General features: G+C 50.4%; 2 protein-coding genes across 5 annotated transcripts; one reads left to right on the forward strand and one right to left on the reverse strand.

Annotated features, from left to right (window-relative positions):
* The first annotated feature begins 1,905 nt into the window (after window positions 1–1,905).
* On the forward strand, window positions 1,906–14,276 carry CCNF (cyclin F). 2 transcript variants are annotated; one of them, XM_064725606.1, is made up of 17 exons: window positions 1,906–2,087; window positions 3,510–3,664; window positions 4,072–4,178; window positions 4,894–4,961; window positions 5,414–5,607; window positions 5,951–6,004; window positions 6,547–6,651; window positions 7,174–7,251; window positions 7,625–7,776; window positions 8,494–8,658; window positions 9,524–9,647; window positions 9,995–10,175; window positions 11,091–11,178; window positions 11,573–11,672; window positions 11,929–12,059; window positions 12,243–12,412; window positions 12,956–14,276. In XM_064725606.1, exons 1-17 carry the CDS (start codon window positions 2,075–2,077, stop codon window positions 13,351–13,353), a joined length of 2,283 nt encoding a protein of 760 aa, XP_064581676.1. In that variant the 5' UTR covers window positions 1,906–2,074; the 3' UTR covers window positions 13,354–14,276. The 2 variants fall into 2 exon arrangements, with proteins under 2 accessions (XP_064581676.1, XP_064581677.1); XM_064725607.1 differs by lacking the exon at window positions 1,906–2,087 and adding an exon at window positions 2,432–2,540.
* On the reverse strand, window positions 10,159–23,528 carry VRK3 (VRK serine/threonine kinase 3). 3 transcript variants are annotated; one of them, XM_064725609.1, is made up of 12 exons: window positions 23,395–23,528; window positions 22,986–23,320; window positions 21,479–21,531; window positions 19,123–19,189; window positions 18,357–18,441; window positions 17,795–17,897; window positions 17,359–17,451; window positions 17,041–17,173; window positions 16,236–16,356; window positions 15,933–15,991; window positions 15,221–15,370; window positions 10,159–11,741 (listed from the first exon to the last, which is right to left on the reverse strand). In XM_064725609.1, the coding sequence occupies exons 1-11, from the start codon at window positions 23,511–23,513 to the stop codon at window positions 15,222–15,224; spliced, it is 1,317 nt and encodes a 438-aa protein (XP_064581679.1). In that variant the 5' UTR covers window positions 23,514–23,528; the 3' UTR covers window positions 10,159–11,741; window position 15,221. The 3 variants fall into 3 exon arrangements, with proteins under 3 accessions (XP_064581679.1, XP_064581680.1, XP_064581678.1); XM_064725610.1 differs by lacking the exon at window positions 10,159–11,741 and adding an exon at window positions 13,215–13,272; XM_064725608.1 differs by lacking the exon at window positions 10,159–11,741 and adding an exon at window positions 14,359–14,663.
* Between the last annotated feature and the right edge of the window lie 3,847 nt (window positions 23,529–27,375).

Genomic DNA, 27,375 nt, shown 5'->3' on the forward strand with positions numbered 1-27,375 from the left:
CTGCCCTTTGCCTTATGAGGTTTAGGGCTTTGCTCTGAATCCTGTACTCAGGTTTGAACTTTGAGTCCCAACTGTTTGCCTAATTCCCCCTCACCCCCACACAAGGTCAGGAACAGGGGTGTGCTGGGGAGAGATGGGGCAAGGTTGCAGCTTAGGACATCAGAAACAGACTCTGTCCAGGCAGCCCCTGGCTCCCTCCCCTGCAGGAATCACAGAACGGTTCAGGCTGGAAAAGACCCCAGTGGATCAAATGGTCCCACTTCCCTGCTCAAGCAGGGTCTCATGACACAGGGCTGTGGCCAGGTGGGTTTTGATTATCTCCACTGAGGGAGAGTCCACCCCCTCTCTGGGAAGTCTCTTCAGTGCTCAGCCACATTCACAGAAAAGTTCTTTCTCATGTTCAGGTGGAATATCCTGTATTTTACTTTTGGCCTATTGCCTCTTGTGCTGGGCCCCACAGAGCAGATGCTGGTCTTATGCTCTGACCTCTCCCTGCAGATACTGACAGATACAGATGAGGGCCACTCTCACCTGTGTGTCCTCTTGAGGCCCAACAGCCCCAGCTCCCTCAGCCTTTCCTTGTCAGGGAGCTGCTCCAGTCCCTTCATCACCTTCCCTCCCCAGAGGAGGCAACGGAGATGCTGCAAGAGCTGGAACCCTCTTGCTCTGCAGCCAGGCTGGGAGAGCTGGGAGTGTTCAGCCTGGAGAAGGCTCCAGGTAGACCATGGAGCCCCTGCCAGTATTTAAACAGCCTTCAAGAGAAGTGGAGAGGGACTTGGGATACAGGCCTGGAAAGAGAGAAGAAGAGATGGCTTCACTCTGATAGGGTTAGATTATTAGGAAGAAATTCTTGGCTGTCAGGGAGGTAAGTCCTGGCACAGGTTGCCCAGAGAAGCTGTGGCCACCCCACCTCTCCCAGTATTCAAGTTCAGGTTGGACAGAGGTTGGAACAACCTGGGATAGTGGAAAGCATCCCTACCCATGGCAGGGAATGGAACCAGATGGTCCTTCCAGTCCCCTTCATTCTATGACTCTATACCCACTCCAGGAGCTTTATGTCCATCCTGTTCTGAGGAGCCCAGAACTGGACACAGCATTCCAGATGAGCCTCACCAGGGCTGAGGAGATGGGCAGGACCCTGTCCCTGACCTGCTGGCAATGCCCTTCCCACCTCAGCATCCCCCACCTTGGACCCAGAACACAGGGCTGGTAAAGGACAGTTGTGACCTCCAGAGCCTTCTCTGTGGAGCTGCTGTACAGCAGAGAAGGCTCTGGGAGTGACAACATGTCCCAGCCTGGGCTGCTGTCACCCCCAGCGCAGGCTGGGACATGCAACAACCTCCCCGATGCTTTAGCTCCAGCATGGACACCCTCAGTGAATGTTCAAGGTGGAGATCATTCATCAGGCAGCAATAAGCCCCCACTGCTCCCCTCACCAGCTCCCTTGGTCAGGCAGCCTCGGCTAAGCAAAGGTGACTGTGAGCGACAAAGCACCAGCAGGGACGGCTGCTGCCGGCTGGAGCCGAGACAGGAGAAGAGACTGCTGGCCCGTCGGAAAGCCGGGACCACCGCTGTGCCCCACACCCGCCGCCGGCCGGGGATAACGCGACCGCGGAAACATGGCGGCTACACCGTGAGGGGAAGCGCTGCGCCCCCGCTTCACTGAACGGCCCCACACGGCAGGCGGCGCCGTGTCCGCGCGCATGCGCCGCTGCGCCGCAGGTTTGAACCGCCAACTGCTCCAATTCGAATTCGCATCCTCGCCGACCAATCACAGCGCGAGGGGCGGTCCGGCCCCGCCTCCATCGGTATCCTGGCCAATGACAGAGTCTGCTGTGTTTAAAACAAGTGCGCGCGGGCGGTGGGCGGGGCGGTGGCGCGGCGGGCGGTCCTGGTGGGCGGGGCTCCAGCCGCTCCCGGCGCTCACTGGGCGCGCCCGCGCTACGAGCGGGGCGTGTCAGCCCCGCGCTCCCCGCCCGCCCCCGGCGCTCCGGTCCCTCCTACGGCCGTGCCGCTCTCTCGGAGCCGGGCAGGGCGCTCTGTCCGTCCGTGCAATCCCCGCGGGCGCGCCGCGATGAAGGCGGGCGGTGAGTGCGGATCTGCCCGCGGGTGCTGCCTGTTTGCAGCGGGTCCTCCTGCTCTGAGGGGCGGCTCCAGAGCGGGCTCTGCCTGCCGGGCGCCTCCTCAGGAGGTCTGAGGGCGGGGGATAACGGGATACCCTGAGGCCGGGCTGAGGGACCGCCGGGACCGGCAGCGGGTGAGGGGTCGGGCCGGCGGCTGCGCGCCCAAATTCAAACGCGGCGGGGGCGGTGCGGCTCGGCCCGGCCCGGCTCGGCTCGGCTCTGTCCGTGCTGTGCCCCCGCCGGGGCCGTGCCTCAGCCCTGCTGTGACCCGGGGCCGTGGCTGTGCCTGGCGGTTGTGCCTGAGCGCGCCTGGCCCCAAAGCCGAGGGGTCAGGATGTGTATTGCGCGTGGGAAAACCTCTCGGGCGTCTGTGAGTTTGCACGGTGCGCAGGACTGTGCAGGAAACTCCATTCAAAAGTAAGAGAAAGTGGTTTTTTACTGTATGGGTGGCTGAACGATGGTACTTGATTGCCCAGAGCGATTGTGGGATCCACATCCTTGGAGTTTTTCAATCCACCTGGATGTGGTCCTGCCCCGCTTGGCCGGACGGTTGAAGTGGGTGACCCCCAGAGTTCTCTTGCAGCCTAAACCACTCTGGTTTTGTGAAGCAACATATTGGAAATGAACCTGTGCCATTTCCTGTCTGTAGAAATGGAGTTTTCTCTGAGTTGCTCATGTACCCCCTGGTCCCCATTTGGATGGTCCTATGGGCTGAACTGGCATCCCAGTTTGGGCGTCCATTTCATTTTCATGGCAATAATACTGCTGAGGGTAATACATTTTGTATTCATAAATATGTTCGTGTGTGTGTGTGTGTGTGTGTGTGTATAAATATTGCCTTGAAATAATACTCCAGAAGATATAGGCAATGGATCTTCCATTAGTATTCCTGGCAGCAACTGCTTGGAAAGATAGGCTTGAGTAGGTTTGGTTGTCTTAATATCTCTGGTTGTGTTCCAGGGACTGCTGTCAGTTGAGAAGGAAAAGCTGGGGTTTGGGGGAGGTAGATGAAGTGACAGTAATGACAGTTAAACTATTTGTTACTACTGAACAGGGACAGCTGAACTCTTTGTCACCACTACACATGGTCATAGGAGTCAGGGCTCAGAGGGGCTCTTGTTGAAGAGCACTTGAGCTTGAGCCACCCCGTCTGAGTCTCTTGGCTTCATTAACCAATTTAAACAAGGCTTTTCTGCTCTGTACTTTAGTCTTGTGGCATTATGAGGCATGAGCTGTATATGCCTGGTTAATGTGTTTGCAGTGTCCTGTGCTGCAGTGAAGAGGTGCTCAAGTGAACACCTGTGTATGTGTGTACTACTGCGTAGTACCTTTTTTCCTTGTGCTGTTCTATCACTAACTGAGGTGTCCTGTGTTTTTCTTTTCCAGTGGTTCACTGTAGGTGTTCCAGATGCTTTTCTTTCCCTTCAAAGCGAAGGATAATAAAACGGCCTCGAGTCCTGACGTTCTTGAACCTCCCCGAGGATGTTCTGTTTCACATCCTGAAGGGCCTCCCTGCTGCAGACATCCTCTCTGTCAGAGCTGTAAGTGCTGCAGCTTCCCCTGTGCCAGGCTCAGGGCTCAGCTCTGCCTCCAGGAGCCTGGGCTGCACACACAGCAGGCTTCTCATGTCACACAACCTGAACAACCCAAAGAGTGCCTGCAGGGTTGAGATTTTTGCTATCCCAGGGACAGTTTCACTTCTCACTGCTCAAAAAGCAGTATTTGACTGCTTTTTGTACCTTTTCTGTGGAAATTGTCTTGCCAGATTATTGTGGCTGAATAAATAGGTTTGGTTTGGCATCTCTTGCCTTACTGGTTATCAGGCAGGCAGCAAGTTAAACATAACTTGTGATCAGTTAGTTACTTCTCTAAAAGAAGATTGCAAAGACCTGTTTTTCTGTTGGTCCTTTTATTTTGGTAATCATTATTCTGTGTTCCCTCCATGCAGGTGCACTCACATCTTAAATACCTTGTGGATAATCATTCCAGTGTTTGGGCACATGCAAGTTTCCAAGACCTGTGGCCATCTCCAAACCATCTGAGGATGTTTGAAAGGTAAGTTTTAAACATCAAAGTTGTCTGGCCTTTTAGAAGATGATGTTTGAAGGAAGATTAACTGTTCCAATCAGTCCTCAGTGTAACTGGGGGATCTGAGTTGTACAAAGAGGGGAAATATTTGCTTTGGCAATGAAAAAAAGTTGGTTTCAGGTCTGAGCTGCTGCTGGTCACTGCTCTCTCTTTAACTAGAGCAGGCCCTATTGCATATACCAAAGTTATTTCTCTTCAGAGTCATTAATATTCCAGATTGGAACATAACACATTCCCTAAAACCTCTTTGTGGTGTTCCCCTGTGAATGAACAAGTGAGGTCAGGGACTCCAGAGAATAATCCTGTTTCTAAGTCTAAGTTGGCTTGGTCCCTCCTTGTGCAAACCAGTGTATTGAAAAACAGGTGAATTTCAGTAACAAAGTTTGAGAGGGTAACAATAAATCTGCTTCAAAAATATGGGGAGCATCTTTTTATCCATCTGATTTGAAGGGGATCCATTAGTGTCAGAGATTTCTTTAACACATTTAAATGCCACGATAATGGTTTTGCTTCTGAGTGTCACTTCTTTTTGAGGCAGGCCAGTATGTGCACATCACTTTGGGAGGGAGGAGCACAAGGGCTCGATGTTTTGTGCATGTCCTTGAGGGCCCAAGGACCAAACTGTGGATTCTGGTGCTAGGAAGGATTTTAACCTCCAGTGCCTTCTCTGTTTGCCCTTCAGGGCTGCTGAAAGTGGGAACTTTGAAGCTGCTGTGAAGCTGAGCTTGGCGTACCTGTACAACGAAGGCTGTAAGTGTGGGAGCTTGTCCTGGGGCTTTGGGGAACGTGGCATGAGGAATTTTACATTGCTCTGCTTAGGCACTGGCCACAAAGCTGCCACTGGGAATTCAGGGTTAGGAGTTCTCCTCTGCAAACTTGTGGTGAAACTCAGCTACTTTGGCAGTGGGAGAAATGTATCAAAAGGGCCTGACAAGTGACAGGAGGAGCCTCCTGACACAGGGTCCTGGCAAGGCAGTTGGTATTTGCAGAATGAACCCCCCAACTCATGTTATGTGTTCCTAAAGCCTGACTGTAGTTAAGATTTTTCTTCTTTAGCAACCTCCATGGTTTCTAAGGCTCTAAATGACAGAGACAGTTCGACCTTTTCCTGTTTGTTTCCTCTTGTCTGTCTTGGCCTGACTGAATGTCAGGCAGGCATTGTGAACAAACTCCACTTGATTCCTGATTTCTCTCTGGTTCAGTGTCCATCACAGGCCACGGGCGTGCAGAAGTGAACGGAATAAAGGCATCTCACTACTTCAGCTTGGCAGAGCACCTGAATGTGTGTGCAGTCCCCTTTATCTGGCTCTTCATCCGTCCCCCCTGGTCCTTCTCTGGCAGCTGCTGTAAGGCTGTGGTCTTCGAGAGTCTCAAGGCAGAGTGTCAGCTTGACAAGGTCAGGTTTCTCTCTGCCCCTGGCTTTACCCTGCTCAGTAACTGCTTCTTGTTATTTTGGAAAGAATACTTTTGTTTCCCCAAGGAGCCTCCTGTGCTCTTGTTGCCTCAACAACTGTAGCTCAGTCATTTATTGACTTTATTGCAAAACTGCACATGATAGATCATGAGTGCTGGAGGCCTGTACTGTCTCTTTGGAGAGGTTCAGTGTTATGTCAGGGATAACAAAACATAGAGAAAAGCAAGGGCAAAGAATGATTGAAAGATAAACCAAAACTGTAGTCTGAAATTACTAGCAAGAATTGCTGTGGTCTAACAATGCTTTATTTTGATGCTTTCTTCAGGCTCAGAAAGGATCTATTCTCCACAGCTTGGCAAAGGTTTTGAATTTCTTTGAGGTGAGCATATTTCTGATGGGTTTGGATTTGGGTTTTTTTCTGGTGATGCTAATGTTGTTTACCTTGATTAAAAACATAAATCAGCCAGATGCTCTTTTACTCCTCAAGGGTCCCAGGAGTTTCTGTTCTCATGAGTTTAATTTACTGGTTGCTTAAAGGAACATTATTAACTTACTTTATTGAATTGTACAAATGGTGAAATTAATTTTGGCTTAATCATGGGCTTGCAGTATGTTCAGGTCTCAAAGGAAGCCTTCCAGTCGTAATGCCTTGTAAAACAAAAAATAAAATAAAAAGCCTTCAGTGGCAAGCAAGCCAAAAAGCATTTGTCTGGCTGAGGAAAAGCACTAACTGCTCTCAGAGCCTGCTTCTGCAAATGGCAGCACTGAGTGGATGGGGGAGCATTCCTCAGAGGCTGAAGGGCATTCCCAAGGGATGGATTCTGCTCTGTAGCTTTAGCACAGTGTTCTGTAGCTTCTGAAGTGTTGAGGCAGCCACTTGTCTGGACAGAAGGAATACCAATATATGTCTTTTGTTTTTAGGATGAAGGAAAAAAGAAAGAATCCCTTGAAATGCTTGAAGAATCTTCAAAACAGGGTTGTTTAATCAGCTCCTACCTCCTTTGGGAAAACAACAGAAAAGCTGCTGTAAGTAGTCATTTTTTGTCTCCAAACAACTTTTACATTAACTTCTGGATCTCTGTTATGTGCAAGGAATGTCCTCAGAAAGCAATTGCTGTTCCTCAGAGCTTACCTTCTTCATAAAGAAGGAGAGTGCTAAGAACTCCTGAAATGAGCTCTGGTGTCTGAAATGAGGGTATGAGCAGTTGTAGCCAAGGTGCCACAGAAGTTTATTCCAACTCTGCTGAAGGCCTGAGCACTGCTGGCCAGTGATCCCAGGGCTCTGGGGAACAGGAGCAGGAGGCTCCTGCCTTGTCTTTAATAAATCTGCCAAAGCTGCCCCCTTGGAATCCTGAGTGACTGCTCTCATTTCCTGTGAGGCCTGAAAAAAGGTTCTTAAAAACAATGGTGTCATGATAAGAAACAGACTTGTTGCTGAAATAATAGTACCTCCAGGCAGTGTTTTTCTCTGGATACTGGTGCTCCAGCCCTTCTGTTTGTTGTGTAAAGGCTGTGGGGTTTTACATCTGTCTGTGTTCCTCTCTGTAGATGTCGGATCCTGGCAGGTACCTCCAAAGTCTCAGGAAGCTACGGGACTACGCAGCCAAGGGCTGCTGGGAAGCACAGGTAAGACTGAGCTTTCTCAGAGCTGCAGTCTTTATTTGGTCCTTTCTGTGTTGCCATTATAGGTTTAAATTTCTCTTTTTAGAAGCAGGACCAGCATTGCTGAGTATTGTCTTTATGTGCATGTCTGTATCTCTTCTTTGAGAAATTGCAGCACACTGGTGGCAGAATGGAGTAAAGATGCATCTTTTGATGGACTTAAAAGACTGGCCCCAAATAATCTGTGTGCTCAACATTTAAACCAAACTAAGAACTACTTTCAAGTAGTTTGCCATGTTCAGTGTTTTCAGCAGGAAAAATAGAGGACCATCCTCTGCTGCCTTAGTTTGCATTTGGTAAAATAAACATACTTTCTTTTGTGTTCTCTCTACTACAGATAGCTTTAGCCAAAGCTTGTGGGAATGGAAACCAACTAGGATTAGAAGCAAAATCTTCCAGGGAAATGGTTTCTCAAATCTTTCAAGCTTCCCTTCCTATCAACAAGCAAAGCATCTTCACTGTGCAGAAAGGAATGAATGAAATAATGAGGTAGGAACTTGGATCCAGAAGTGAGACCCCCACAACAAAAACTATTCCCTATTTCCCTGTATATATCTACAATCCTTCTACAGTGTCTTTAGAGAACCTGTGCCAGGGTCTCATGGCCCTCACAGGGAAGAATTTCTTCCTAATATCCCATCTAGCCCTGCCATCTGCCAGTGTGAAGCCATTCTCCCTTGTTCTGTCACTTCAGGCCTTGTCCAAAGTCCTATTGACTCCCTTTTCCTGAATAAACACTTGCAACAGTGTCACCCGTGTTAGCCTGCCCCTTAATCCTTAGGGATGAGTTCTGGATCCTTCCCTGGGCAGACCTTGATACATTCCAGTTGCTCTCTCACATGTAGGGCAGTTCCACCACTTCCCCTTGCTGGCATTGCTTTCCTAAAATACAAAACCATGCACGGCAGCATTGCAGCCACGTGGGTGTCGCAGTGTGGCCCTGTGACCACACACACATCTCCAGCTCCTCCACTGTGTGTGCTGGTGTGCAGGGAGGGGATGGAGCAGGCAGGTTTGCCAGGAGGGCTGCAGGGGGATCCACCACAGCCACAACCCCACTGCAGGGAGTTGGCTCTTCTCTTGGGAGGCATCTCAGGAACATTTATTTGTCACTGTTCTGCTTGGCCTGGCTCATTCTCCAGCTGGATGTCACAGTGTGGGACACCACTTCCCAAGTTCTTCCTTAAGTCTCTCTTGCTGTCCTAGGTATATCCTGGTGGATTGGCTGGTGGAAGTGGCTACCATGAAGGACTTTTCTAGCCTGTGCCTGCACATGACAGTGGGATGTGTGGACCGTTACTTGACGCTGAGACCTGTGCCTCGTGCTCGGCTCCAGCTTTTGGGAATAGCCTGCATGGTCATTTGCACACGGTGAGGTTCTGGCTGCTGAGCAGAGGTGGTCATTATGATCTTCCAAATGCTTTCCTGCACCTCAAACTTCTTCCCCATTCCTTGCTTGTAATACTGGAAAGGCTCTTTGACTTTCCTCTGCTTTGACTGCTGTTTAACTGTGTTTATATACAAACATAGACTCTGTAAATGAGGCAAAAAACGTAGCTTCTTGAAGGTTTTTTTCTTATTTAAACACATGGTCATAGTTGTGGATTGCTCTAAATGCATTCCATCAGCAGCTGGAGTCTTTGACACCATACTGGCATGAGAAAGCTGGAAAGGAATAAAAGCAACAGCGTTCCATAGTTGAGCCTGTGCACACTCAGATGAACTGCATGGTGTGGTGGAAGATTATCCTTCTGTGGTAATCTCCTTAATATCTTGCATCTTAACCTAGGAGAGGCTTCATAGATTAAGAATTAGGATCAGAGAATCACAGACAGGATTGGGTTAGAAAAGATCTTAAAGATCATCTCATCCCACCCCTGCCATGGGCAGGGACAGCTTCCACCATCCCAGGATGTTTCCAAGCCCTGTCCAACCTGGCCTTGGACACTTCCAGGGATCCAGGGGCAGCCACAGCTGCTCTGGGCACCCTGTGCCACGGCCTCACCACTCTTACTGCAAAGAATTTCTTCTGTAATAGGAAGAACATTCCAAATTAGGAATGTTCTAGTAGGTGGTTCCATCTTACAGGTGAAATAGAGAGCTGCAATTCTTTGCTGGTCTACCTGAGAAGGTACCCTGTGAAGTTGTTTAACTCTGGTCATTGTGGGTGCAGTTATCTGCTGTAAGTGCACAAATCCCCTTTCTGCTGGGGCTAACTTAATATTTAACATTGCAGTTTCATCAGCAAAGAGATGCTGACGATACGGGAAGCTGTGTGGCTGACAGACAACTCCTACAAATATGAAGAGCTGGTCAGAATGATGGGCGAGATCATTTCTGCCTTAGAAGGAAAGATAAGGGTGAGTTTGGAAAGTGGATGGAATATTTCCCTGCCCTTGGGTTGCTGTTCAAGTCAGGCTGTAGCAGTTCCTATCTCATGAGTTGGGGTTTAAGTCAGAGTTCTCCATCAACTGTGGAACTTGTGCATGTCTCAGAGCATGCTGATACAGAACCCTATGCCTTCTGTAGAGATTAAAACTTCAGTTTTAAGAGGCCATTTATTCTATCACTGGAGAACACATCAATGTCAGTGTAGTAGTTAAACAAAAAAGCCCCAAACAAACAAAATCCAGCACCTGGAAGCAGCTGTTCTAAACACTTTGTGCTGGTCTTGTATTTCCAACCTCTGTTCTCCTTTCTGCACTAGATGCCCACCATTTTGGACTACAAAGAAGTTCTGTCAAGCATTGTCTCACTGGAGAGAAGAACTCTTCACCTTTACAGCTTCATCTGTGAGCTGTCCCTCCTGAACACGAGCCTCAGTGTGTACTCCCCAGCCCGGCTGGCTGCTGCTGCTCTGCTGCTGGCCAAGATCCTGCACGGGCAAGGTAACCCATCTTACCTCAAGCACACACTGCCAGTCTGCCTTCTCTTTCTAGGGAGGTTTTTTGGGTGTTAGTTTGTCTTTAGGCAAGATGTCCCAATCACTTGGCTGGGGGAGGTGGACAGAGGGGTGGAGAAGAAGGGGACAGGTGTAAGAAGTCAAAATGAAGAGCTGAGTTCAGCCTGTTTGGCTGTATTGGGCAACCCGGATGATTAGAGGGCTGGAACAGCTCTGCTATGAGGAAAGGCTGGGAGAATTGGCATTGTTCAGCCTGGAGAAGAAAAGCTTCAGGGTGACCTAATTGTGGCCTTCCAGTACCTGAATGGAGCTGACAGGAGACATGGACAAGAGTCTATTTACAAGGGCCTAGAGAGACAGGACAAGGGAAGTGGCTTCCCACTGCCAGAGGACAGGGATGGATGGGATATTGGGAAGGAATTGTTCTCTGGGAGGGTGGTCAGGCCCTGGCACAGGGTGCCCAGAGCAGCTGTGGCTGCCCCTGGATCCCTGGAAGTGTCCAGGGCCAGGTCAGACAAGGTTTGGAGCAAGCTGGGATAGTGGGAGGTGTCCCTGCCATGGAATGAGATGGGCTTTGAAGTCCCTTCTAACCCAAACCATTCCATGAATTCTCTGAGTCTATTTTACCTCTTACTTGCAGTGATGAACTAGAGCATTAGCATCAGACTATGCAGGCTTTGATTCAAATGAGCCTGAAGATTTCTGCTGTTAGGTCTAACATCAGTTTGGCAGATAAACCTGTCCTTAAAGCCAGCTGTGAACTTGAACAAACTATGGATAGATTTAAGCTTGCAAATATCACGATCCTTAACCTATTAAAGAAAATAAGCTGACTCACTACAGAACTACTACACTTCATGAATATGTAATTCAGTATCTGAATATGTACTCTCTTCTCCAGCACACTCCTGGACCAGCCAGCTGTCTGAGTGCACTGGTTTCTCTCAAGAAGACCTCTTGCCCTGCGTGCTGAGCCTCCACCAAAAGTGGTAATTGTTTTGGGACTCTTTGAGGGGACACAGGAGTACTTGGATTGCAGCTCTGGCAAATGTGCTGCACCTGTACAGTCAGCCCTTCCCAGTGAAGGAAGGGCCTTTGGTTGGCTGCCTTGCTCCCCTGTCACAAGGCACTAAGGTTCAGTTCAGGGACAGCTGTTCTGTTTCTGCCAGCTGGTCTGGCCCTGGGTCACAGAAAACAGGGACAGAAAAGGAATTAGATGCTCACATGCTTAGAAGCCACCAGGTGTCCTGATGAAGCTTCTGAAACACCAACTCCCTTAGCACAGCACTGAGTGACAGAGGAAAATTATCTAACTTGGCAGGTTTTCTTAATACTGTTTCACAAAATCCATTGTAAGATAGGGGTTTCAATCTTTCTTTCCAGCTTCCACGATGATGTCCCAAAGGATTACAGGCAGGTGTCCCTCATGGCAGTCAAACAGCGATTTGAAGATGAGCGCTATGAAGAAATTGGCAAAGAACAGGTGGGTGAGCTGTGGCTGCATCTGCTGCTGGCTGACACCCAGAGCAGAGCTGCTGTCCCATGGCAGGCTCTGTGAATAAAGTGAGAATTTAAAATTGAGTTGCAGGGACTCGTAACTGATGTTTGAGTGCCTGTGGGAAGAATTCACTGGGATAGATTTCTCCTAGAAAATAAATAGTGTCCCTCTGGTTATTTAGTTCTCTAATTCTTATAGGTGCTTTGACTTTTTAAATCTATTTATTTGTTTAATACTTTAGGTTATGAGTTACAGCCAACTCTGCTCATTGTTGGGTGTGAAACAGAAGGACCCAGAGCCCAGTCCCTTGCACAGGAATGTAGTGGAAATTCAGACCTTCCTCAGCTCTCCTTCTGGAAAGAGAGCTAAAAGGTGAGTATAACTCATGGCTGTCAGCAGCTCTGAAGATCAGCCAGAGCCTTTCCTCCTCTCTGGTACCCTGAGGTTTCATTCCTAAATACAATCCATTTTCCTGTCACCATCTTGACATACCTATTAAAAGAGCTGGGAAAGACTTGGATTTTGACATCTGATTTCTGGGGTGTTTTGCTACAGGAGGAGGGAAGACAGCATTCAGGATGACAGAGGCAGCTTTGTGACTACACCCACAGCAGAGCTGTCCTCCCAGGAAGAAAGCCTGCTGGACAACTTCCTTGACTGGAGTTTAGATTCCTGCTCTGGTTATGAAGGTGATCAGGAAAGTGAAGGAGAGCGAGAAGGAGATGGTGAGCAGTTTATTCTTATAAAAAGCAGCCAAGAGGATTAAACCTGTCTTTTCATTTTCGCTTAAAACTTTCTCAGGCACCAGATGCCTCAACTTTCAGCTGAAGACCAGCTGGAAAAACTCTTCCCCTTCCCCCGTGGTTATAATTGTTAGACTCTCTCAGAGGTATCTTATCTGTTCTTTGTCTGCACTGCTTCAGAACGTGATGAGGGGTTTGTATTTGCTCAGAGTTTCAGAGTCAGGCTGTTTGCAGTGCACCAAATGTGATGAATGAGCCACTGTCTTAGAAACACTAATTAGCTGTTGGGTTTTGCTGACCCTGGGCCTGGCTGCTCATTTTCTAACAGCTCTTAGTACCTGCTCAAATAGTCTGAGGGAAGAAAAGATGATGTGTGAATAGAGGGTGAGCTTGGTGCCCTGCCCTCCAGGTGTAAGCAGACAGAAGGCTGACTCTTGCCTGGCTTTTTTCTGCTTGACTCTGTGCTGAGTGCCTGCTTGGCTCTGGATGGGGACAAACTAAGGTTTCTCTCTTCCCATCCTGCAGTGACCAGCCCCAGTGGGATCCTGGATGTGACAGTGCTGTACCTGGACCCTGCAGAGCACTGTGGCCAGGACTCCAGTGACGAGGACAGCCTGCCTGGGGAATGGGATGGCTCTGGGGCACCCCACAGGCAAGGGGAGCTGCCAGGGGCATATCTGACCCCAAGGAATCCCAACCCAGAGGGGAGCTCGGGCTACTCTTCTGTCAACACTGCCAGTCCTACATCTTCTGTTGAAGGCAGCCCTGGAGCCCCTCCCAAACCTACCTCAGCACTGCCCCACGGCAACTCCACGAACAAGGAGCCGTGCCAGCCCCATTACCTGCACAGGAGGCAAGTCAAGAGAAAAAACATGGCAGAACACACTGAAGAAAGGCTGAACTTGGCCTTCTTAAGCCTCTGATTTCTTCATGCTTTTAACTTTACCGGGATTTCTAGAAACCGTATTTCTGTTGCAGTCATACAGGGATGATAGTGAATAATTGTAAATACCTCCAAAATAACTTCCCTTCAACCTTGTCTGTCTTGTACAGCTGGGCTATTTCCTCCATTCACAGCTGCCTTTTTATGTATCCCCTATTGCCTGATCCTCTGCTAAGGTTCTGCTCTCTCTGTGAAATTCATAGCCCAGTTTTATCATCCCTCTTAGTGATAGAAAAGAACTGTCCTGTCCCTTGCTTTCTCTGAGGCCTGGCACTATGAATGAAATGAATTGACATTGGTTCTCAAGTTTCTGAATGTAACACTATGCTTGAATCTTCCACTTGAAAGACCTATTTTGAGGTTGTGCTGCCTTTTTTACTCTGTCCAGGTCTCCTTCAGCTCCCCTCTTCTTGTCTATGGCATTTGCTGCACTGACACAAGGTTTTTATTGAAAAACCCCAGAGGTAAATGAAGGCTCACTGCAGGTCTGAGCTGCTCTCTCACCTACCTCTCACATGGTTTAAACTCCATTTGCCTCTTCTCTTGTTGCCATGTTTTCTCCACCTGAAAAATCCTTCTGTGCCTTAACACATAGGAATTGGAATACTAAGGTACAAGACTTCAAAAAGATGTCACTGAAGCTAACACTGGAACTGGACTCCAGGACTGCCAATTTACTGTGGCATTGGCAACAGTTCAGCTACACACAGTGTAGTGAGTGTTTATTGACTGGTTTTTTATAAAATTGTTTTGTTAGTAGAGATGGATCCTGGTCTTCCTTCCCCTCATTCCCTGGCCTGAGGCCTGCAGAACTGCTGAGATGAGGTCAGGGTGTAGCTCTGAGCTGAGTCCTGATGGTCAGGTTGCAGTGGCACTGCCTGAAGGCTATTTACACAAATCTCACAAGGAGCACAGGGCTCAAATCACCCTCACAACCCAACAGCAGCTCCAGAGAGGCCTTGAATCTTCCAAATAAACAAGAGCAGCCTTGGGTAGTTGTCCTCAAAGTTTATTACAAAACCATGTACTGCCACTCTCATTCAAAAGAGAAAATCCCTGATTTAGTTTCCTGGCTCATGGTGGCTTCACTGCAGTTCTCCAGCTGCTGCTTCCCCTGATCTGCCATGCAGGAGTCTCTTCACATTAATTTTGAGCAGCAGCTCAAACTTCAGCACTGGGTCACATTAACAGGAGAAGAAAACACAAAAACCTCTCATTCTAAAAACTGGTAAAAGTGAAAATATATTTGGGAAAGGCCTCACTGCAAAAAGCTCTGAACTCTTCCTTGATCTGAAAAAAATAAAAGCAGAAAAGGGGAAGATGAATCAGTTTAAATTCCTTCCCAGGAGGAGGAAATTAGGTGAAGAGCTGACTCTGTGCTCCTGCTGCTGGATGCAGAGCCTTGGCTGGTGCAGCCTTGCACTAAAATCAGATCTGGCTCTGTATCAAGCCTCACTCTATGAGGTGCCTCATGGCTAAAATAGCAGGTGGGCACTAAAACCAGAGCTACAAGCTGCTTTCTGAGAGAGAAAAGCAAAAACTACAGCCCAGAGCTTCAGATATATACAAAAAATTGCCAGATGGCCTGAGTCTGCATTTTGTTATCACCTCCACAGCCCTGCAGCTCCTTCAGCATTTGCTTTATTAACTCTTGTTGTATTCCTTCCTGGGCAAGTGTTTCCAGAAAAACGTGAGGAAACGCAGGCTAAGCCTGGCTTTGTGCAGCACTGGCTCGGTATCAATGGGGAATGCCCTGTCAGGAGGAGCAGCTTGGTTTCAGCTGCAGAGATGTCACAGCCCAGCCTGCTCTGACCTCACCTGGCACACGAGGAGGTGCCAGCACTCACCTCAGGGCACCACTGGCACATCCACACAGTCGTATGCTGAAGCTCTCATCTTTTCCAGTGGCTGCCTCAGGAGCTGCCGCAAGGCTGCGTAGTCAGGCCTGTCCTCGTACTGCAGGGCCAGCACCTGCTCCAGGTAGTTCTGCAGGGCATCTGCAAGGAAAGGGTTGGTGGGAGCAGCCAGAAACCCCAGCTGCCAAATGGCCATTCCAGGCTGCTTGTCCTGCAGCCAGCTCACCCACCCACCCAGGCAGCTGCAGACAGGAAAACCAAGCCAAGGCTAATGCAAAGCTCAAAGAATCACCAAATTATACCATAAAATAGAATCACCAACTGGTTTGGGTTGGAAGGGACTATGAAGTCCATCTTCTACCTCTTGAACACTTTCCAGGCATGGGACAGCCACAGCTTCTCTGGCCAACAAAATGGGATGGGGAAGTGTCCTCTAGCCCCAGGTATTTAATTTCTAAGCCCACCAGCACAGCTCTCCCTTCAGCAAGGTTCATTAAAACAGGTCATGGAAAGCAGCCCTCATTCTTCTGTAGAGAAAACAAGGGATTTGTTCCCAGCCTGCCAGACAGTTTATGAAATGCTTGGTCACCATCACCACTGGAAGCCATTCTGAACCAGCACCCCAGCACAGAGAAAGTTCTGCCTTCAGGTACAGTCAGTTCTTCATTCCTGAGTCCCATTGCCACTGAGAGCAAGCCCATACCTGGAATGGATCTCTGCCTGAAGCACAGCTGGAGAAGGCATCTCACATCCTTTCTGTACCTGTCAGAAGGAGAGGCAATGGAGTAGGCACCTGGCTTTGACAAAAAAAATCCCAAAAGGCTGAATTCAGCTGGCCATGTTCTGGATGAAGCAGAATCTGGGGTTCACCAAACACCCTGGGGCCAGGCTCAGCCTTGGCTGTGGGATTTGCCACATCCCAACTGTGACCTGGGAATTTCAGTCACAAACCCCCCTCACTGCTTTCTGCTGAGCATTTCCCAGAAGAATAGATGATTTCTCCTACCTTTCTTTCTGTTCCATCACAGCTTTTACTTTGTCCAGCTCATCAGACCAAGGCAAAGTGCCACAGAGCCATTTCAGAAGACAGTAGCCCAGAGATTCCAAGTCACTCCGTCGAGATGGTCCTGATGGGAAACATGAGACATTCACACATCACTCATGAAGGGGCAGAAGTAAAGAAATTCAGGAGTTTCATGAGGATTTGCTCTGGGGTATCAGTACTCCTGGGAGCCCGCTAACATAGTTCAGGAATCACCTCCCAGCATCTGGAGGAAGACTTCCTGAACACTGTGAAAGAGCAGTCACATCCCAACCAGGAGAAGGACAGAATGATAGTGTGGAGTCTCCATCCCTGGAGGGATTTAGAAGTCATGTATATGTGGCAATTGGAAACTTGTGTTAATGGTGACCTTGGCAGTGCTGGGTTTACAGCTGGACTCAATGATCTTAAACGTAGCTTCCAACAAAAGTGATTCTATGACTTAAATGCCTTTCCAGCTCTCATTGCTTCAAGGTCAGAGCACAGCCTGCTGCAAATCTGTTTTGGGCAGGGATCCTGTCTGGCTTGAAAAAGATCCCTGCTAAGCCAGAACAAAGGGCCCTGTTCTCTATTCCCCACACGCCTGCAGCAGCCAAAGCTCCAGATGGAGCAGGAACATCCCTGCTGCAATCGCTGAATGACCTGGCACGTCCCAACACAGCAGCCATCAGGAGGCAGGAGTGAACAGCCCAAAGAGGAACCCAGCTCCTGGTGCATGTGAATGCCTGGAAAGCAGCAGTGCCAGCACGTGTCCCAAACCCAGGCCCACCTGTGCCCTTGTGGCTGTCCAGGCTGATGAACTCCAGCGTGCCCTCGTGAGGGGTCCTGCTGCCCTCGCGCAGAGCCACGTGCTTCCCCCCGGGGCAGTAGCGGAAGGCGAAGCCGTAGCCAGCCAGGGTCACCTGCAGCAGCACAGAGCACCCACCTGAGTGCAGAGCAGCCCCCAGGCTGCCCCACAGCTCCTGCCTGAGCACTGCCCAGCCTGCCCTGCTGCCCTGCCCAAGGCAGGGACCTGGAGGCTGCCTTATCCCAAGTCACAATCCCACCTCCAGTGCCCTCTCCTGGCAGCACTGCTCCTGCTCCCTACCTGTGTGAGGTCTGCTGGGTTCAGATAGATGTTCTCAGCAGTGATGTCCCCATGCACATACTCATTCTCATGAATGTACTCCAGGCAGTCTAGCTGAGAATAAACAGGGGGAGCATATCAGATCCATGCAGGCTCCTGCAGCACCCTGGCTGTCACTGAGCTAGACCTTCCCCAGCTCCCTGTGGCCATGTGGATGAGCACTAAAAACACCACATCTCACAGCCTTCAAGTTCAAAGGTCAGGTTTTTCTCATCCTTCTTATCCCAAATTCCTTCAAGGTGACACTGTGCTCAAAAGATGCTACTGAAGTTTACAGCAGGTTTAGAGATCTCACCCAAGCCCCTGGACCAGCTTTAAAACACCTCTGGAAGATCCAGAAGGAAGTTAGAAGTCCTTTCTGAAAAAGTTCCTTGGGAAGGATTGGTTCTCCACATACCACACGAACTGCAATCTGAAAAGCTGCCTTCTCCCTCAGCAGGTGCAGGCCATCGCTCAGGACCGACTGAAGAGATCGCCCCAAATCAGAGAACACCAAAAACCTGCAGGAGAAAAGGGCTTTGCACGTTGCAGTACCTACCTGGTTTGGAGGCCCTGCAACAAACACTTGCCAAGTGATCCACTGGACCCCACTTCAACTCCAAGCTGACCTGGGCAAACACTTCCTTGACTTTTGATAAGAGAAAACTTTTATAAAGGAGACAGGTGTGCTCATCGTGTGTTGCAGACACACAGCCTGAATCTCCCTTTTGTTTAAGTGTCAAGGACCAAAATAAGGTGTCCTCTGCTCTGAAGGGCAGCAGCAGCAAAAGCAGTAACTTCACCAGCAACACAAGGACTGAAGGAAACAAAGCAATGAGAGGCAAACCGTTTAAGACATGATAGGAGCAGTGCACAAAGTCAGGAGCCCAAGGGGCAATGACAAAAGGATTAGTGGAGAGCAAGCACAGGAGAGGGAAAGCCAGAGATGCTCAGACAGCCCAAGAGCTCAGTCACCTCACCTGTAGCTGTCTGCATGCAGTCCAAAGCCAACACAGTTGGGGATGCCCAGCAGAGGCACGGAATGCCACTTCTTCCACTTCTCCACTACAAGAGAAGAGGACAGTGCAGCAGATACTGCTGAGGAGCTCCAGGAGGAAGGAGTTAGTGATGCTCCTCCTCTGAAGGTCTGCTCTGCCCTGGAGAGCTGACAGTGGCCTCTCATCCTGACTCTGTCCCCAGAATTCCAGTCTCATGTGTGCAAGAATGGAGCAGGGAAGATTCTGGGAATACCAGAGCAGGCTGTGGCATGGGATTGCTACAGGGCTGGGGAAAACAAGGAGAGGGGAGAGGGAGAGAGGATGAGGGACAAGCAGATTTTTACACTTCTGCCAGAAGTGTAGATTTGACATAAAATCTTCCATCCCCCTTGCCTACATTCTCTGGACAGCTTTGTTCTTGCTCAAGTTTTGGGATGAATGGAGTTGATACCAGAGAGCTGCTGACAGAACCACCCATGGAAGAGGGACAGGAGGGTGAGCCAAGGTGAGACAGGCTGCAGGGCTGGGCAGCTCCCAGACACATCAAGACAGAGTGAGGAGCACAAGAAAGCTGTGCTCATACTGCACTGTCCTACAGCACACAGACTGCTGCAGAACTGGTCAGCACTCTGGCACTAACCAAGCAGGGGATTATTTTATCCTGCTCTGGCCTTCCAAGAGATTCACATAACTGATGAGAGGGAAATGCCAGTTATCCTTAGTCCTTGCCCTCACAAAAAGCACCAACCTGTGCCTGCCTTTGCAGCTCGCTGGAAGAAATTCTGTTCATTGTAGATCCTCCCATCTTTGGCATCCTAAAGAGAACAGGGAGGAGTGTTACTTCAGCCACACACATCCTGCTGGAAAGGAAAGCTTGGGTAGATTGCTATAAGACCTTAACTACTCATTTTAAAGAAAGCAAAGATCAACTAACAGAGCTGAGAGCAGAGCTCAGGTGTCTTGGTTCCCTATTTAATGCTGCCCCTAACAAACACATCAACTCTGGGTATCAGCACAGACTAGGAGAGGGGCCATCTCAGGCTGGGCCTTTCCAGCAGCCCATTTACAGCTGTCTGAGGGTTAACAAGAGCCAGGCAGTGCAGCCCAGGCACAGCATGGAGAGAGCTGTGGTCCCACAGCTGTTGTGTTAGCAGGAGCCAGAGGTGACCTTCTTAGCCACAGCAGGGATGAGGGCATTTCTACAAACACACAAGTCTCTACAGAGGGCTGTAACATTTATTTTAGCAGTCAGAAAGTGAGACAGGAAAGTCTGTATTAGTAACATTTGAGGTATTGCTGTCATCAAGTTACCTCAACTGCACACAGTCCCCACTCAGAATGTCTGTGTTTGCCTACACACAACACACATGTCTACTCATAACTCAGGACAGCTGCTATCCTGCAGGGCAGAAAGTTATATTCTACCTGGTTTGATACAAAACTGGTATCAAAGCTGGAGGAACAGCAGCTGCAGACAGCACAGGTATGTCCCAGAGGGTTTTCACTCTGCATCTTGCCTGTGAGCCCATGTGGGTCATCAAACCCCAGAGCCAAAATGCTCTCATGTGCCATATCACACTCCACAGTGCTCAGCAGACCACCAAGCAGCCAAAAGAAACACAGAGAAGTTGGGAGAGTTGCCTACAGAAGTGATGACAGTTTCCCACCAACTGGTTCTAGTTTTGTGGCACTTAGCAGATTTTTCTCATCCACACTGTATTCCCTCTCCACCCTCTTACATATCTCCTCTGACAAAAGGCAGAGGGATTATCCAAGTGCATGCAAGAGCCCCACAGAGCCATCAGTCAGCACTGGCCCTCCTACAAACCAGCAACCCCCAAGAGCCACAGTAGACAAGAAAACAGTCTTTCAGCTCTGGTTCGTGAGCTACTGAAAATCAATCTACTGAATTTCCACGACAGAACAGATGTTACTGGAAACAACACATTTCTGGAGAGCCCAAGATATTGACAAGTACCTGGAAAGCTGGCTTGGAACTCCAACTATAATTCCTATTTGATTTCAAAGTGTGCTCTGGCTTTACATAGTGTCTCCATGGTGGCTCTCACACAAACCCAGCTCACCACCAAATTCCAACCTCTGCAGTTTCCCCTGGTCTGTGTCCTGGATTGTCAAGCAAATTGTATTCTATTTGCCATCTGTATGGCAGCTATCTCCTGTTAAGTGGGCAGTGTTCTTATCTCTTCCCCAGCCACTCCTCCCTCCGGGGAGACACCTGCTGATAACAGCTATTGAATGTCACTGCATGGCTGATAAGAGCTGCAGCATCCCACTGGGAGATGTGAGCCCAGAGGGAGGAGCCAAGCATTGCTACCCAGATATAATCCAGAGGTTTTTGAGACACCAGCACAGCTTCTCCACTGGATTCCCCAGAGGAACAGCAGCTGCCTCTTCTTCCACTGGATCTTCAGAGAAAGAACACATCCTTCTCTACAGATCCCCCTGCTCCAGCAGAACCACCCCTGACACTGCAGGAGGGCTGAGCCACAATTCCAATGGGACTGCCACCAACACCCTGACCCACAGGGTGTCAGGTTGGGTTCTGACTCTGTCAGTGTAGCTCTAGTGTACTGCATTGTTTATTCTACCCTTTTATTTTCTTCCCTAGTAAAGAACTGTTATTCCCTGCTCCCATATTTTTTGCCTGAGAGCCCCTTTATTTAAATTTTATAGCAATTTGGAGGGAGGGGGTTTACATTCTCCATTTCAGGGTAGGCTCCTGCTTTCCTTAGCAGGCACCTGTCTTTCCAAACTAAGACAGTCTGACATTCCCTAATCAAGATCTCCACCTCACACCACCAAGCTCAGTTCTGCAGGTTCCTGAGCCTGGTCAATCAAAGCAGCAGCCTTCTGTTATTAAGGCTTCAGGGTTTTTTTTAATCCTCATATCCATTTTCTTCACACCTTTAGCAGAAAAGCCAACTGAAATCCCAGCACAACACCCTCAGGAGATTAGATCCATCTTCTAATTTAGCAGGGGCCTCTCTGACCACTCTCTCCCAATTTCTCAGATACCCTCAGCCAAACAGGTCAGGACACAGTACTCTATGCACTATTCCTTACCCAAACAGATCAAAACTCACAAGTTTGAGGGAGTAGCTTTGCTTTTGAGGACAGGTTCCAGATGCTGACTGCGCTGTGGAAGGATGGAACAGATGTGGTTACAGGAGCATGGAAAAGAGGTTGTGCATCATTAAATGCAGCCTGTGCAGCTGGATTAACTCAGCCTCTGCTTCTTTCCCTTGAGCTTTGCAAAGCAACCTCTGTGACAGCGCCTTCCCAGATCACTACAAAATAATTCTTACCTTGCTCCAGGAGCTCAGCACCCTGACATGCAGTGCAGTTCTGCTTAAGTCCCAGAAGCATCTGGGCAGGGCTACAGTATGGGGGGCTTTGAGGAGTATGTGAAGAATAGATCATTAGCAGAATCTCAAAGGCATCCCCAAATTCATTTGCTGAGCACTCCCTCCAGCTCACTCCATGGTTTGACAAGTCTGTAAGGGATGCCAAGTCTCTCTGCTCTGTATGGATGTTAGAGTTGTATGTGGCTTCCCTTCTTCAAAAGCATTTGCACCCATGACTTGGCTCAGGGCAGTTCTTGTGCCCTTAGACCAAGTGCTATCCACAGGTTACCTGCCGCTCATCACCTAAAACCTACTTCTATAAGAGCACCCTCCACTATTGATTTTTATCACATTTTTTTTAAAAACAGATGGATGCTTAGACTTTGTTATGCAAGAGCTTGAATAGTGAAAAAGAAAGTAAAGCAAACATCAGGCAAAACTCGGTAATGGAAAAAATTCCTCCTGGACAGCTTCCAAATTAATGAGAGAAGAAGATCAAAAACTCCCCTGTGGAAGTTTACAACTAGACTGAAAAGATCAGCACTTTCAGCATTAAATGGCTGAGAAGCAGCTTATGTGGTGTGGTTGCTTTCTTTGGCCCCAAAACACAGTGAGAATTGACATTTAGTGGGTATTGATACCACTTACAGCACAGGAACTCCTGTACAGTGCCAGCAAATAAAAGACAAAGAGGAAGTGTGGCAAATAAAAGAGAAAGAGGAAGTGTGGCCCCAACAATGGACATTTTATAATAACAGAGCAGTGTGGCCTCAGCTTGATATTATGCTGATGGCAGAGTGGCTGACAGGCAGATGCCCAGTGAGGAACGGTTGGAGCTGTGTCAGGGAGGTTTAGGTTGGATCTCAGGAAAGGTTCTTCCCCCAGAGGGTGCTGGCACTGCCCAGGCTCCCCAGGGAATGGGCACAGCCCCGGGGCTGCCAGAGCTCCAGGAGAGCTTGGACAGCGCTGCCAGGGATGCCCAGGGTGGGATTGTTGGGGTGTCTGTGCAGGGCCAGGGGCTGGACTCCCGGGTACTTGTGGGTGTCTTCCAGCTGAGATTATTGTATGAATGACGGATCCTGCAAGCCTGCGGGTCACCGCCAGCCCGGTGGACACCACGGTGTCACCCACGTCGCGGCCTCTGGGGGTTTCGGGATGTCCCGGCAGCTGCCGCCGAAGCCAGAGCCGGTGACCTCCGCGCCCCTCGCCTCCCGGCGCCCTCTGCCCGCCGCGGGCCCCACGGTACCTTCGTACAGCAGCCCACAGCCGCCCTGTTCCAGCAGCCGCACCAGCTTCCACAGCCGCCCTCCCTGGTCCGTCAGCACCGTGTCCGCCGGGAGCGGCACGGCCGGGCCGGCCCGAGGCTTGCGGGGCGAGCGGGGCGAGCGGGGCCCCAGCCGGGCCGCGGACGCCCGCGGGGAGGAGGAGGCGGCGGGGCTCGGGACTGGCGGCGGGCTCGGGGCCGGCGCTGCGGGCTCGGTGCGCTCCTCGGGCGGCGCGGGCAGCCTCCCGCCGCAGGCCGGGCAGAAGCGGAACGTGGGTTCCACGGCGAGCCCGCACTGCGGGCAGAACGGGCCGGGCCTGCGGGACACGGACAGCGTCAGAGCCCGTCCGCCGCCCCGCTTCCACCGCCCCGCTCCCGCCGCCCCCAGCACCTAAGGGAGCCGCCGGACAGCTCCGCCCGCGGCCGCTCCGGGGTCTGTGTCCCTGTCTGTATCCGTGTCCGTGTCCCTGCCCCCGTCCCGCGCCGCCCGCGCACCCTCCTGCCCGGCATGGCCCCGCCGGAGCAGCCCGGGCCCGCCCGCCGCCCCGCCACGGCCACGGCGCAGGCGCCCCCTGGGCCGCGCCTCGGCCTGGCGGGACAGCGGGGCTGAGATGGAGGATAGGGGCCTGAGGGGACGTCGGGATCTGAGGGGATACGGGGGTCGTGAGGGAACACCAGGGATCTGAGGGGCATGCGGGCTTCTGAGGGAACACCGCGCTTGTGAGGGAATACAGGCGATGTGCGGGAGCACCGGGGATGTGAGGGAACACTGAGGATGTGAGGGAAGACCAGGAATGTGAGGGGGCACTGGGGATGTGAGGGAACACCGGCGATGTGAGGGGGCACTGGGGATGTGAGGGGGCACCAAGACTCACGACGGTCCCGTGGGCTCCCGTGGACTGGCCGGGCAGGGACACGGGTGGTCAGGCCACCCCAGTGTGGGCCGGCAAGAGCCCCGGGATCCGTTCAGGCCATGCTCCCAGCGCTGCCTTCTGGGGCCGAGTTTTTTCACATTACTTTATAAAAGAGACCAGAGAACTACTCAGAAAGGACCCTGAGACTGCGGAACAGGCACTCACAGGTTAACAAGTGCAGGAGTTAGTGTGTGGCACAGCATATGCATCTGTGTATCCCATCCCCTGTATAAATCCTACACCTCAAGCAGGCACCGTTTCCATAAAAGAGGTGTAGGTGCGCTTAAACCTTTCCCATCAGGTGGGCTGAGGCCGGGGTTTGCCTGGAGAAGGTGCCTGCCCCCCTGAGCCCCCGCAGCAAAGGGGAAGCAGAGGTGGGTGAGGGCGGTGGGGACCTGGTTCTTGTCCCACAGAACATCTCACATGTTAAGGTGTTTTTCAGAGCCATGGAACACCAGCCACTGGGTGCAAGCAGGAGCAAATTGGACCTGGAAGGCGACTGCTCATTGCATGAGGAGCTGAGTGGAGCAGCTGCTCCCACAAAAGCTTCGTGTGAAGCAGGAGTGAGCTCCATGTGCTGATGGTGGAAGGTGGAGCAGTGGTGCAAGGCAGCATGAAAAAACCCCCAGGGTATGAACCCTCTGACTGAGCCCACCATGGGGCTGTGTGCAGGGCTTGGAAGAAGCATCTCCAGGTAGGGTGTCCTGCACAGAGCTCATTCTGCCACGGGCTGGTCACCCCTTCCCAATTGCTCCAAACGCCAGGGTGTGTTCCTAATATTCACTAAGCACACAAAAGGTCCCAGCAAAGCCTGAACTCTGCCAATGACTCTGGGAAGCTTGGCATGTGTTTGAATCGGTTTCTGCAGCTGGTTCTGGGAGTTTTTTGAAGAGCCTGGACACTGTCAGGAGTCACAGGGCAGGCTGGAGGATTTCTTCCATCCCTGCCACCATGGCCATCAGGGCACTGCACTCCACAATCACTCTGCTGTTTCCCCTGGCATTGAGGGCAGCAGCAGAACATTGAATTGCCTCATCTCCACTGCCAGCCCCCTGCAAAACCACTTCAGTTCCAGCTCTTCCTACATCCTATACAGGTACAGCCTCAATTCCTTTGTTAACCAAAGCATCCCCTCAGAATTTTGACAGAAAAGAAGCAGCCCTTTATCAGATTTGTTTGAATTTACCTTTACAGGCTGGTGGGTGGTGTTTTGTTTTCCCTAATTCCTGAACCAAGATCATTGTCCCCAGACCCTCCATAGTAACCAGTGGCTCAGGTGGGAATGCCTTCGTTCAGCAGATTTATGAAGTCTTCCAATTACCATTTTAATTTTTTAAACTTAAGCTATTAATTCTTGATCATTCTATAATTTCATTGGTGGTTGCCTAGGGAACAGTGATCACGACCTGAATACATTCAATTTGGGGAGAGAAGAATCCATGCAGTAAACAGAAATACAGGGTGCTTTAAAAAGTCAGACCCCAAAAACACAAGAAAAACTGAGAAAACAGAGTGATGGGGAAAGGCAGACAGAAAATAGTGGGAAAAGGCAATTCTTTGAGATTTATTTCAAGAGCCACCAAGCCAGCATCAGAGAAGAGAATCCTCCATCCTACTTAGTGCTGCACTGAAAGTAATAATTAACAATAAAAAGAACCCCATAATAAATAGATGAAAAGGGAAAAAATTAACAAATTTCTCCATTTCATAACTGGCAATTTACATCAGCAGGGCAATCTGGGTGCCTGCAGTCACTCCATAGGGGATTGTGTCTGCAGCATTGCACCTTTTGCCTGGTATCAGCAGGAATTTGCTCCCTCTTTCCTACCTGGGGCATTGAAAACCAGTCTGGATTTTGGGCTGCAGAGGGCTCTGGCTCCTGGAGAGCCTCTGGAGAGCAGGACAGAGCAGATCTCGAGGTCAGGCTTTGGTTCTTTGAACCTTTCAGCTCTCAGATCCTCAGGTGAGCTGCCAGGGCCTCACCACCCTCACGGGGAAGGGTTTACCTCTGGATGATTCCCTGTTGCACTGCCCACCCATCTCACCCATTAGCTAACATTTAAAACCCCTCCCAGGGTTTCATTTCAAGGATTTGCACCCCACTTTTGTTCTCCTTTAGCCAGAGCTCATCTCTCATGGAGATGCTCCTTCTATCCCCCAAGTTTCTCTGGTTTATCTGTAAGCTGAAATTCCAGCCCCATATACAGCAACCTACAGCAGTGCCTGCCCTGTTCCAGCTTCCTCGAAAGCAGTGGGTTAGGTGAACTTTTAACTCTCCCTTGCTCTCAGAAGAGGGAAAAACATAAATTTTCAGGAGAAGACCTGTCTTCCTGTGGCCTTTGTGTGTTGAGGATGGTCTGACAGAGTCACAGAATATCCTGAGTAGAAAGGGACCCACAAGGATCATTGAGTGCAACTGCAAGTCTGCTGCTGTGCCCTCTGGGAAAGTGCAGACAGCTGGGGTGGCAACAGAAAGATCCCTGTCTCCCCCCTGCAGGAGTTTCCTTGGTGCCAGCTCAGTTATGTCTCCCTTATCTCACCCTTGGCTTCCCAGCACGCTGCCAGCAGCCCAAACACATGACTTATCGGATTTAGGTGCTGGCAGAGATCTTTGAGCTTGACAGAATGCCCAAAGCTGCCAGTTCTTCAACCTCTTAATGAAACGAGGCTGTTCCTTTTCATTTACACACCTCTTGGATCCTAAAGTGGTGCCTCTTGAGAAGCCATGCTGGAGTGCTGGGAGAGGCCTTGGAACCCTTTCAGCTCCAAATTGCCAGGTCCAATCCAGCAGCTTTGAGAGGTCTTGGCTGTTGGCACAGCCGTGGGAAGTGGCCCTGGGGACACCAGCTGCCTCTCTGGGCTGCAGGGACAAGCAGGCTGCCTTTGGGCAGTGCAGGCAGGGCCTGCCTGTGTGTCCAGGCCATGCTGCCTCTCCAGCTCCCACCACAGTGGGAGGCTCATCCAGGCACAGAGGAGAAATGGGTGCTGAAATTCCCAGCCATGTCTCCTCTGTGCTGGTGGTGCTCCAGGGTCTGTCAAGGGCCTGGAGCTCTGTAACCCCAAGCAGGGACATAGGGACACCCTGGGGACACTGCTGGAGGCTGATGTGGGTAGAGAGTGTGCCAGCTCCCAGGGAAATCACACTTGAGGAGAAGAGAGATTGGGAAAAGCAGCAGGTATTCTGGAAAGCTTCCTCCTGTGTCATCCTTCCCAGCCCATGGAAATTTTCCTGTTTCTGAGCACTCCAAGGGCAGTCTGTTTCACTGTGCATCTTCTCAGCACTTAAAGGACAAAGCGATACACCAAGAGACTCCAACCTGGCAGCCAAGACTGGGGGGCTGCAAGCTGGCATGCCTTGGGGTGAAAGGGAATGGGGGCCCCACCCTGGGGAAAAGAAGCCCAAGACATCTTGTCCTTGGCAAGTGTGGGAGGACCAAGAGAAGGTGTTGGATCCGCTC

This window comes from Zonotrichia leucophrys, chromosome 14 (assembly GCF_028769735.1).
Source record: "Zonotrichia leucophrys gambelii isolate GWCS_2022_RI chromosome 14, RI_Zleu_2.0, whole genome shotgun sequence".
Lineage (NCBI taxonomy): Eukaryota > Metazoa > Chordata > Aves > Passeriformes > Passerellidae > Zonotrichia > Zonotrichia leucophrys.

Coding starts and splice junctions, on each gene's coding strand:
- VRK3 (XM_064725609.1), bottom strand. CDS start 23,513: ATGCCGGGCAGGAGGGTGCGCGGGCGGCGCGGGACGGGGGCAGGGACA. Junction 19,190..21,478: donor AAAGCTACTCCCTCAAACTT/GTGAGTTTTGAT, acceptor TGTTCTCTTTAG/GATGCCAAAGATGGGAGGAT. Junction 17,898..18,356: donor CTGCATGCAGACAGCTACAG/GTGAGGTGACTG, acceptor TTTCTCCTGCAG/GTTTTTGGTGTTCTCTGATT.
- CCNF (XM_064725606.1), top strand. Junction 7,777..8,493: donor GGAATGAATGAAATAATGAG/GTAGGAACTTGG, acceptor TTGCTGTCCTAG/GTATATCCTGGTGGATTGGC. Junction 12,413..12,955: donor AGGAGAGCGAGAAGGAGATG/GTGAGCAGTTTA, acceptor CCCATCCTGCAG/TGACCAGCCCCAGTGGGATC.